This window comes from Schistocerca americana, chromosome 11 (genome assembly GCF_021461395.2).
Source record: "Schistocerca americana isolate TAMUIC-IGC-003095 chromosome 11, iqSchAmer2.1, whole genome shotgun sequence".
In the NCBI taxonomy this organism is placed as follows: domain Eukaryota; kingdom Metazoa; phylum Arthropoda; class Insecta; order Orthoptera; family Acrididae; genus Schistocerca; species Schistocerca americana.
In genome coordinates, this window is record NC_060129.1 from 139,619,437 (window position 1) to 139,631,901 (window position 12,465).

Sequence of the window (12,465 nt, forward strand, 5' to 3'; positions counted from 1 at the left end):
TCTTTTAAGCTGCACCTTTTATTCTACACATTTCTCTACTCTGCCATGCCAGTTTCTTCACACTCACCTTGCAGTAGTCGGCCGCTGCTCGGCACACGTCCTTCAGCTCCTGGGGCGCCGGGTGCCACGGCTGCGGCCCCGAACTGCTCAGGAGACCCATTGCCACACCTGCAGCGCAGATCACGCCCACGCCCTTCTCCTGTGGAAGGGACAAGCACGGGGACTGTTCAATCCGTCACTCACACACACAGCATTCTGTAAATCCTGTCACGACGGAAAGCCCTCAGGCGTGTGGAACGCGTTGAGGTAGACATTAATAGGCAGAAGCAACCGCTGCTGGCTACTTCTCTAAACATACTAACAATAAAGTATTATGACTACTGCTAATCTGATCATACAGAGGACCACAAAGAAAAAGCAAAATGTGATCAATGACCATGAGATAATTAACAAAAGAACAATGTTCTCACTAATTTAGAGCGTACAACAAGGGGAAAAAACTTAAAATAAACAATCAAAATTCATGGGAGAGAACTCCAAAGTGTTTTTAATAAAACTGGAGTCTGACAGGCAAAGGGCTATCCCCAGTTCTTTTACTTATTTTATTTTATTTTGTTTTACACGTGTAGTTCCATAGGACAAAACTGAGGAGCAAATCTCCAAGGTCATGGAATGTGTCAGTACATGAAATTACAACATAAAAGTAATAACTGATAAAATAAAATGTTACGAAAAAAAAAAAAAAAAAACAAACACACAAGCCACAAGTTTAAGTAAACACAATCAACAACATAATATCGGAATCAGCTTAATTTTTCAAGGAATTCCTCGACAAAATAGAAGGAGTGACCCATGAGGAAACCCTTCAGTTTCAATTTGAAAGCACATGGATTACTGCTAAGATCTTTGTATTCTCGTATTTGTATTTCTTACTGAAAATGGATGCAGCAGTATACTGCACACCTTTCTGCACAAGAGTCAAGGAAGTGTGATCCAAATAAAGATTGGATTTCCGCCTAGTATTAACTGAGTGAAAGGTGCTAATTTTTGGGAATAAGCTGATATTGTTAACATGAACCAACACTAAAGAATATATATATTGATAGGCCAAAGTCAGAATAACTGGACTAGTGAACAGGGTTGACAAGAGGTTCATGAACTTACACCACTTACTGCCCGAACTGCCTATTTCTGAGCCAAAAATATCCTTTGAGAATGGGAAGAGTTACCCCAAAATATAATACCATACAAGATAAGCGAATGAACATAAGCAAAGTAGACTACTCTTCGTGTTGAACCATCACTTACTTTAGATACCGTACGAATAGTAAAAATGGCAGCATTAAGTCTTTCGACACGATATGATACTTCCTGGCAAATTAAAACTGTGTGCCGGACTGAGACTCAAACTCGGGTTCCGGCCCACAGTTTTAATCTGCCAGGAAGTTTCATATCAGCACACACTCCGCTGCAGAGTGAAAATCTCATTCTTTGAACACGATGCTGAACTTGGACTTTCCACAACAGTTTACCATCAATCTGAACACCCATAAATCTGAATTGTTCAGTTTCAATAACCGTATGCCCATTCTGTGAAATTAAAAAGTCGGGTTTTGTTGAATTGTGTGTTAGAAACTGTAAAAACTGAGTCTTACTGTGATTTAGCGTTAGTTTATTTTCTACAAGCCATGAACTTTGTCATGAACTGCACTATTTGAAACCGAGCCACTGTTGTACACAACATCCTTTACTACCAAGCTAGTGTCATCAGCACACAGAAATATTTTAGAATTATCTGTAATACTAGAGGACACATCGTTCACGTAAATGACACATCATTCATATAAATAAGGAACAGGAGTGGCCCCAGCACTGATCTCCAGGGCAGCCCCATTTGGCTGTGCCCCACACTCACCCCAACATCATAGCCATTCTCAACACTGTAAATAACGACCTTTTGCTGTCTGTTGCTAAAGTCTCATCAAATGTGTGTCATGGGAAGATTGCTGGAAATGAGAAAAGGAATTAGCCCGGTCCGGCGTTCTGCATCAAGTTCACATTGGAGGTTCAAAAAAACAGTTAAGTGTCAACTACCTCGAATTTGCCAATGACTTCGTGATCCCATCAAGAAACACATGCACAGCTGTGGAACAGATCGACATGCTGGGGGGGAACAAAAAAGGAGGCACATCACAGCTGCCCTCCAAATTTATTTCAAAATGAAGTACATAACTGACGTCGGAACAGTGCTCAATCACTTAACACAGAAAAAGTGGATGGTTTCAGATATGTTGGTGGAGTAATACAGACAAATACTACTACATCAGAAGCCAATGAAGCAGGAGAGTGAAGGCTGCCACATGTTCTATAAAAGGACAAAGACAATCTCAATGCTAAACTCGGGCACTACGACAAAGTGATCAAAATTGAATGTCTATACACAAGCAAATGCCTCAGAATGGTAGGACAGACTGTAATGAGAGAAGGCAAGGAGTTTGAGCGTAAGATAACAGACAGGCAGAATAATTTGCAAGGAAAAGGGGAGGGGACAGAGATAGCAGCCGACTGATTGAATCAATAAGGAAATTGTGATTAAAGCTCTATGGACATCTGTTCAGAATGGATGCAACATGACTGACAAACAGACCTTAAGTCTCTGATGAATGGTTTGAATACGTATGGAAGGATCTCGACAGTACTGGGACTGAATCAGAAAGACGTCTCAGTACAGATCACTGATTCCTTCTAAGTTTAAGTTCATGACCAATTACCACAAAGGAACTTTACATGTAAATGCACTTCTGGAAATAGGTAAACAGAAAGAACTGACATTATCTTTTCAGAAAACCAATATACAAATTCTAGCAGTCCAGAAAAATAAGATTCTTGGTTGAGAATGAAGTTGATACACAACATTATAAAATTTATAATGGAAAACTAGTAATAACAACCTGCAGATGTTTGTAACAGCATTTTATGTGCACAAAAAAACTGTGGATAGTATAACAGATTTAAGTCACAAGCAGAAAAAATGTCAATGTTAACAATACAGTGCAAGATTAAAATCCATACCCTTACAAATTGTCATGCACCTATAAATCGAGACAACAGAATGGCTCTAAACAAAGTAAACTAATTTTGGATTTTGTAGAAAATGACATCTCCAACATACCTAAAAGCAATGTTAAAATTCTTCTCGGTGACTTCAATATGCAAGTTGAGATGTAAAAATGTTTTAACAATATTGAAGGTGAATATCCAGTACACTTGAGAACAAAAGAAATGGTGAGAAACTGATCAAAATTTGTAAAATGTCTAAGATAAAACCAATTTCCACACAATTTCCCAAATTTACAGGGAAAGCTAAATCTTGGACATACCTAACTGGAGGAGTGCAGAAAGTTGAAATAAGCAGTTCACATAATATGCAAAAAAACCTGGTGATTTCTCAAACTGGGGAACAATCAAGAATGGGGTGCCGCAAGGTTCGGTCTTGGGTCCTCTTCTGTTCTTAATATATATTAACGACTTGCCATTCTATATTCACGAAGATGCAAAGCTGGTACTTTTTGCTGATGATACAAGAATAGCTATCACACCCAACAGACACGAATTAACTGGCGAAATTGTAAACGATGTTTTTCAGAAAATCATTCAGTGGTTCTCTGCAAATGGGCTCTCATTAAACTTTGACAAAACACAGTACACACAGTTCCACACAGTAAAAGGAATGACACCATTAATAAATATAGACTTCGATCAGAAATCGGTAGCTAAGGTAGAATATTCAAAATTTCTAGGTGTATGCATTGATGAGGGGTTGAACTGTAAAAAACTCACTGAAGATCTGCTGAAATGTTTGAGTTCAGCTACTTATGCTATTAGGGTCATTGCAAATTTTGGCGATATACATCTCAGTAAATTAGCTTACCATGCCTATTTTCATTCTCTGCTTTCGTATGGCATCATATTCTGAGGTAACTCATCATCATTGAGTAAAAGAGTGTTCTTTGCACAAAAGCGTGTAATCAGAATAATTGCTGGAGCTCATCCAAGGTCATCCTGCAGACACTTATTTAAAGAGCTAGAGATCTTCACTGTAGCCTCACTATATATATATATTCACTTATGAAATTTGTTATTAACAAGCAGAACGAATTCAAAAGTAACAGCAGTGTACATGGCTACAACATTAGGGGAAACGATGACCTTCACTACTCAAGATTAAATCTAACTTTGGCTCAGAAGGGGGTAAATTATGCTGCCACAAAAGTCTTTGGTCACTTGCCTAATAGCATCAAAAGTCTGACAGATAGTCATATAGCATTTAAAAGGAAACTAAAAGAATTTCTTAATGGCAACTCCTCCTGCTCATTAGATGAATATATTAAGTGGGCAATTTCTCCAAACTCCACAAAAAAAAAGTAAGTGTCATGTAATATTTTGCAGAATGTAATATCTCGTATAGACACCTTTTATTAACCTGACATGTTGCACATCATTACAAAGTGTCGTATTCATGATCTATGGAACAAGTACTAATCTAATCTCTAATCTAATCGAAATCTAGAAAAATTTCAATTGGATCACATTAAAAACACTCAAAAGGAACATCAAGGAAATTATGAATGCTAAAGTTATTAAAAAAATTAAACATGTGGTCCAGTCCGTTGTCTCTCTAATGTTAAAAGAAGATTTCTCCCATATAAAACATAAAACAAGACCCAGAAAGTGATCAGATCCAAATCCAGTAGAGCCAATAGGGTCTTTCCCAGAGGTGACTGATCACCATAAGTTTAACAAACTGATTTGAAATATTGTTCAGTTAGGTCTTTAAGGAAATCATAAAACGGAAAGTGTGCAATGAAAAGCTTCAGGTGACACTGTTTCTTCACAATGTGGCTGTAAACAAATTACTCTGTTGGTTTCTGACCAACCATATGTTTTACAGTGACAAATCACAATTTTACAACAGTAATGTCACATCTCAAACCTGAAATCTTGTGGTGGTTTGTAAAAAGTACAAAGCAATGGTTGTAACATTATTAACATACAATTTTTTATCAAAAGAAACCAGCAGAATGTCTGTATGATTAAAAATTCACTCATTTCCTGATATTTTTGTTTTGTCATACTTGTTCACGATTTATTAGTGCAACATTCTGAATACATGCCCAAGGTTGCTTAAAATTAATATGGGGAAACTAGCTGAGTCATTAGTGTAGTTAACTTTCCAGAGTCTTCACATTTGTCAGAGTAAAGTTCTTTGAATAATCTTAACTTTTCTTTTCTGATGGACATTACTTCACATTAATCATTAATCTGTTAGCTGCTGCAGATGTACTTATTATATGCCGAGTTGAGCACTGCACAATTATTCCAACATGTCTACCTATGCGTTTCTACCTGGTTTGGGGCTACGCAAGCATCTTGCCTCTGCAATTTCTTCTCCTGTTACTCATCAAAGATATAACACCATCAAGACACAAAAATAGCTTTCCGATTTTTCGGCTCATTCGCAAATTTATGGTTAGAAATCCGCAGAGAAGTATAGGTGGCTTTTCCTTCAGTAGTTTACAATCTGGTCTTAATTACACATTTCAAAAGTTACTATCATTTTCAGATTCTTTGGCTAAGGAGGAACTATCAGACAAACCTATTGTTCAAACATGAAACTGTAGATGGCTTCAGATTATTGCTTTCAGAATCTTTGAAGTTATTACTACTTACTTTGGCACATAATAATTCATCCTCACAGATATCTCCACTATCTAAGCTTAGTGCAACCATTACATCTTGGTATTTCGTTTGTAGGATATATTATGAGAAAAACTCTTTAAGCATAGCGAGGCACGGGTGGCTCCACTTGCTACATAAATTATGTACATGACCAATTTCTTATTAAAGGTGATGTTCATAAAACTTTACTGTTCTATCAGTAATTTCATGGCTACTAACATCAAAGAAACATTTAATTTGTCCAAAAACAATTTACTTAAAAGATTATTCAGATTTTTTGATCCCTACACAACATGTGGAGTTCATATTTTCAATGAGCAAATAGATAGCTTTCAAAATGTTACGCTTCATGTGAAAGACCTCATGCTCCCTTCTCAGTAAACGTTTTACTTTTTTCATAAACATCATATTTGAAAAATTATTCTGAACTAAAATTTCATCATCTTAAATGTTTGAGTCTTAACTGCTGGTTATTTCAAAGTCCTTATTTTTCTGAATCAAAAAATGCCCACTTCAACTCAGGAAACTTGTTAGTTTGGCTACTATAAAAAATTCCATATTTTAGCCAATGTTTATGGGATTTGTGAATGCTCATTAAAGTAGAACCTGGTTTCACAACACAGTTCCTATACTTTTATTAATTTTCTCGATATCCAAACTACAGTTAAACAAAATTGCTACTTTGCTCAATATGATTTCGTAACCACTAATTTTCCTCTTTTTCTGGCATGGCCAAAAAACAATAACAGATTTCAAATTTTATTTATATGCTCTACTGTAAGCAAGTGTGATGGACAGTGATCCCGTCAAACTGTGGATATCATTCATTCTGGTAACATTACATCACCACTTGTGTCGCTAACAGTCAGTTGGAGGGCAGTTATTATTCTGTGAACATCATGTACTGTCTGTCCATACTTTATATTGCTAAATTTCAGCCCATTGGTACTGTAAACTGAACAACATTTTTGTCAGTGACTACATAAACAAACCTCACTTCTTGTTCTATTTCCATCAGAATTGGGATAGAAAAGTGGTACTAAAAATATGTTGCCACTGTCAAATCTTTTGCAGTGTAATGTGTGTGCTGAACTGTGGTGAATAATTATACTATATAAATCATCATATACCAGCTTATCTTATTATCATATAAGTCAATAAACATGGAAAGGTGTCTAGCTAAATAGTGCCGTGCTGCATTCATCATTTCAAACTTTTCATTACCCAAACAACAGTAAGATGCCAGATACTGGAAAGCAGCAGAAATATCATGGAGGCCAAATCAGAACAGTCACACCACACCCTGTGATGCCAGTCCTTGTCAATGGTAAGAGCTAAAGTGAAGCTGAACGCAGCAAAACGAGATCACTGTAGACAAAGTATGCCAACACAATTTAATGTGAAAAGCTACTGAGTTACTTGGACGAAGGTTCACTGTAGGCTATAACTTGTCTAAGTATTCAGATACCTGAGTGGTGACATGTCACTAGAGCTCAGAGGCCGGCACGGAGGCCCGAGTTAACTTGTGAACAGCGCTAAAGGGAAAATCGTGAGGCTGCACTTGAACTTGTACACAGCTTGTGGGGATCAGTGGAGTACGACAAGTTAACTCAGCAGCAGCAGCAGTCTCAAAAGGTACAGTTAAGCACATTAAACCAAAACTGACAGACGTACACACCTTGAAGAACGGAAGGTGCCGCTGCAGCGTGTCATCTATGAGCGTGTCTCTCGTGAACGACAGTATCGTGTGCACTTTCACACTTGTGCTCTTCTCGATGATCTCGCGGAGTGGCTCCAGATGGTACCCCGTGATACCGATGAACCTCGCCTTGCCCGCTGCCACAATCTCCTGCAGTGCCGGAAGTGTCTCCTGGATAAGTATGTCTGGGTTTATAGCGAAATCCACATCGTGCACCTGGAAATATCAGAGGGGAAAAATTATTCAGTTGCTCACTGGGGTCAATGGTAATGTAGCATTTTGACACCCACAGAGAAACGCAACAACGTCAATACTGAAACGTCCTGGTAGACTAAAACTGTGCGCACCAGACCGGGACTCGAACCTGGCACCTTTGCCTTTGACAGGCAAGTGCTCTACTGACTGACAGCTGAATGAGTGTGAGTCATGTCCCACCCTTGAAGCTTTATGACATATTTTTGCATCTGTTATATATTTAGTGAAGGAATTGTTTATACACACCACCAGCTGTAGCATACATTTTGTTGGAATGTGTCATAAGCTCTGATATGTGTGGACACTTCTGGCACTGGACAAAAAGTTGTTTGAACATCTTACATTCTGAGGTAATAATATTTTCTTAAATAGGAAAACATATCTATTTGTATCATAAAACACTAACACACTTTTGATAACTGGACCACACATGGACTATCACTGAAAAGGTGGCAATACACTTCCTACAAGTCCTGTCCAAGTCACTCTTATTACGTGCACATCACAACTGTTGTGAAAATTTTGGAACTGTTTTGGCAAAAAACAAATTCCACTTGCGTGTAGGCTACAAAGTTGCAGATTTATTGTGCAAATTGCGCAACTCCATTGACAGTGAGCTCAGTAACCACTGTCAGCTTAACAACAACATAGTCCAATGAAGTATTCAGAGCGGCTGATTGTGTATATAATGTGTCCTTCATTACTCCCACCGAATATCGGCTTTGTCCTCGGTTGTAAAGATTTGTGGCACTTGCCGTAATAAATGAACAGAGACGAAGAGAACTGAACACTGATAATATTTATTTAATTTATCCATTTTACTGGTTGTTGAGTTCTGTGGCTTTGGATTATATTACTTTAAATTAAATTTTTAAGGCAGCAATGTCCAATGCACACACTCAACTAATTTCAGGAGTACTTTTCAAACCTGTTAGCAAAGTGCACCTTTGGCTTTAGAGATAATTTATGATGTAAATAAACATGTCAGTCAGCAATATGGTGAATGCTATGCTGCTTCTGTGCACTGTATAAAGAAAAACACTTTCTGCCACACTTAGAAATGCACAAGATAGTAGCAACTACAAACAGAACAGAAAGCAACTTCATGTACCAAGTAATAAGTTGTAAATATATAACTCACGAAGTGTACTACACAAACGTGTTATTTTACATAGGGAGTTGAGGCATCCAAAATGCAGTTTATGTGTTAACAACACACGAATGAAGACTTAAATATGTATTATGCCAACTGAGATTGGCAGAAGCCCAAAATGCATAGTAGGATTAAATAAAAATATACAAGAAGTGGCTGGTTGCTGTATTTCTTACAGTAATAAGGCAATTTTTTGCCTTTATATTATTTCTTGGAAAGTGAGTTGTAGTGAGAGACTGAATTGTTTTTAAGTGCTTTATCTGAAAACTACCTTGAGCAGTTAAACAGAGAACCGACTCGTGGCGATAACATATTAGACCTTCTGGTGACAAACAGACCCGAACTATTTGAAACAGTTAATGCAGAACAGGGAATCAGCGAGCATAAAGCGGTTACTGCATCGATGATTTCAACCGTAAATAGAAATATTAAAGAAGGTAGGAATATTTTTCTGTTTAGCAAAAGTGACAAAAAGCAGATTTCAGAGTACCTGACAGCTCAACACAAAAGCTTTGTTTTAAGTACAGATAGTGTTGAGGATCAGTGGACAAAGTTCAAAACCATCGTACAATATGCGTTAGATGAGTATGTGCCAAGCAAGATCGTAAGAGATGGAAAAGAGCCACCGTGGTACAACAACCGAGTTAGGAAACTGCTACAGAAGCAAAGGGAACTTCACAGCAAACATAAACACAGCCAACGCCTTGCAGGCAAACAAAAATTACGCGAAGTGAAATGTAATGTGAGGAGGGCCATGCGAGAGGCATTCAATGAATTCGAAAGTAAAGTTCTATGTACTGACTTGGCAGAAAATCCTAAGAAATTTTGGCCTTATGTCAAAGCGGTAGGTGGACCAAAACAAAATGTCCAGACACTCTGTGACCAAAATGGTGCTGAAACAGAGGATGATAGACTAAAGGCAGAAATACTAAATGTCTTTTTCCAAAGCTGTTTCACAGAGGAAGACTTCACTGTAGTTCCTTCTCTAGATTGTCACAAAGATGACAAAATGGTAGATATCGAAATAGACGACAGAGGGCTAGAGAAACAATTAAAATTGCTCAAAAGAGGAAGGGCTGCTGGACTTTATGGGATACCAGTTCGATTTTACACAGAGTACGCGAAGGAACTTGTCCCCCTTCTTGCATCGGTGTTCTGTGGGTCTCTAGAAGAGCGTATCATTCCAAAGGACTGGAAAAGGGCACAGGTCATCCCCGTTTTCAAGAAGGGACATTGAACAGATGTGCAGAACTATATACCTATATCTCTAACGTCGATCATTTGTAGAATTCTGGAACACGTATTACGTTCGAGTATAATGACTTTTCTGGAAACTAGAAATCTACTCTGTAGGAATCAGCATGGGTTTCAAAAAAGACGATCGTGTGAAACCCAGCTCGCGCTATTCGACCACGAGACTCAGAGGGCCATAGACACGGGTTCCCAGGTATATGCCGTGTTTCTTGACTTCCGCAAGGCATTCGATACAGTTCCCCACAGACGTTTAATGAACAAAGTAAGAGCATATGGACTATCAGACCAATTGTGTGATTGGATTGTAGAGTTCCTAGATAACAGAACACAGCATGTCATCCTCAATGGAGAGAAGTCTTCCAAAGTAAGAGTGATTTCAGGTGTGCCGCAGGGGAGTGTCGTAGGACTGTTGCTATTCACAATATACATAAATGACCTTGTGGATGACATCGGAAGTTCACTGAGGCTTTTTGCAGATGATGCTGTGGTGTATCGAGAGGTTGTAACAATGGAAAATTGTACTGAAATGCAGGAGGATCCACCATGAATTGACGCATGGTGCAGTTTTGGCATACCACTGAAAATCGGTGACAAAAAGAACACACGGTAGCACTTTTAAAAAAAAAAAAAAAAAAACGCTTCATCACTATTTCTAGCTGTAATATTGGAGGAAACCAGTCACACGTCACCTGTATGATGTCCACGTAGTCCAGCTGCAGCAGCTCGAGGCTCTTCGCAAAGCTCTCCCTTGTCCTCTTTGCAGAGAAGTCGAACATAGTGCGCGGTTCCCACTGCGCATAGCGCGAGACCTTGGTGGCGACATAGTACGCCTGCCGCGGGATGCCCTTCAGGGCCTGCAGAACAGGTAACGGTGGAAAAATGTCAGGATTACTGTAAACACTGGCCGACAATTCTTTTACCCAAAGCTGGATATTTGTTGCAATGTTCAAATAACTGAAGGGAATGTGGCAGGATGACATGTTTGGCATGTGAACTACTCATTTTCTAGGTACAAATCCTTCAAGACTGGTGTTTGAGGAAATTTAACAAAAACTAATTTCCACATTGCACTCTCACTCTTCCACTACAGAGTTTATATAACTTCCACAAGCAAAAACACATTTCCTGCCTGTAGAGGTAAACAATGTTAAACTTGAGTTGCTTGGTGAAGCTGGTTAAACTTTGCAGTAGACAAGTGAGACTGCAATATGCACTTCCTTTGTTGTCAAATTTCCTCTCACAGCATTCTCATTTCAACTTTCAAAGCATAGCGGTTGTCGAAGACATCTGCCGTCTGCATTCCCCTAAGTAGCTTGAACATTGTTTATGCCAGGAGAATCTAGAGTTTCACATTTTCTGTGATGATTGTACATGACGAATTGAGATGGTGCACATGACACAGATTAATGGTCCAGAAATATAGGGCGTAACAAAGAAAAAGGTATGGCTAAACTTGTAGGAAACATCCCCACGCATAGAAAAATGAAATGTGTTATGTTGACATGGATCGGAAAATGCTCTGTCCAGAAATATAGAGTATAACAAAAAAGGTAGCGCTAAACTTGTATGAAATATTCCTCACACATGGAAGAATAAAATATGTGATGTTGACATGGGTCGGGGAAATGCTTTATCTCCATGTTAAAACTCATTTTCTATTTATCTTTATAATCACCTTCAACATGGGAAACACAAAGAAACAAAATGTACCGGCATTCAATGAACATTTTCTTACACGAGATGTTCGAAATACTGTCTTAGGGAGTATGGGACACTTAAGTCTACTACTCACGACTGGGGAAGGTACAGAAGGACGACAACACTTCAACTGCCAGAGGACATTACTCTTTTGATGACAATCCTATTGCAAGCATAAGACAATTAGTTGCAACAAGTAATGTTAACCACACGAGTGCTACACGAGAACTTGCTATATCTGTGTCATGTACACTGATGGCAGGTACTATCAATAGCCAATTTTCGTGCACGAGTACACTTCCATGAGTTGTTCATTTGACAATGTGTCAACCCTCACTTCAGTACAAATATGCTGTTCACGGATGAGGCTTTGTTTCGACATGATCAGATTGCAAATTTTCACAATCAGCACGTATGGGCTGTCGAGAATCATCATGAAATTGTGCAATTGTGTCATTAACAAAGATTTTCTGTCAATGTTTCGGCTGGCACTGTTGATGACAGTTTGTTAGGGCCTCATGTTCTTCTGCTCCAAAGAAACTGTCTTAGAGTTATCTATAACCTGTCTGAAAGAAGCTGCATAAATACTCCCAGATCTTGGTAACATTTCAAAGCGCTGCAAAGATTGACAACTTGCTTTAAACGTTCAGAAATATCAGATTGTACA

The 12,465-nt window shown here is 38.5% G+C and overlaps 1 protein-coding gene across 1 annotated transcript in view; it reads right to left on the reverse strand.

Moving 5' to 3' along the window:
• Positions 1–12,465, reverse strand: part of LOC124553679 (L-galactose dehydrogenase-like) — a 57,157-nt gene that overhangs the window by 11,809 nt on the left and 32,883 nt on the right. The window contains exons 4-6 of the mRNA XM_047127564.1: positions 10,790–10,954; positions 7,418–7,654; positions 68–199 (exon numbers count right to left, since the gene is read on the reverse strand). Coding sequence (XP_046983520.1) covers positions 68–199; positions 7,418–7,654; positions 10,790–10,954 — 534 coding nt within the window. The remainder of the gene's footprint in view (positions 1–67; positions 200–7,417; positions 7,655–10,789; positions 10,955–12,465) is intronic.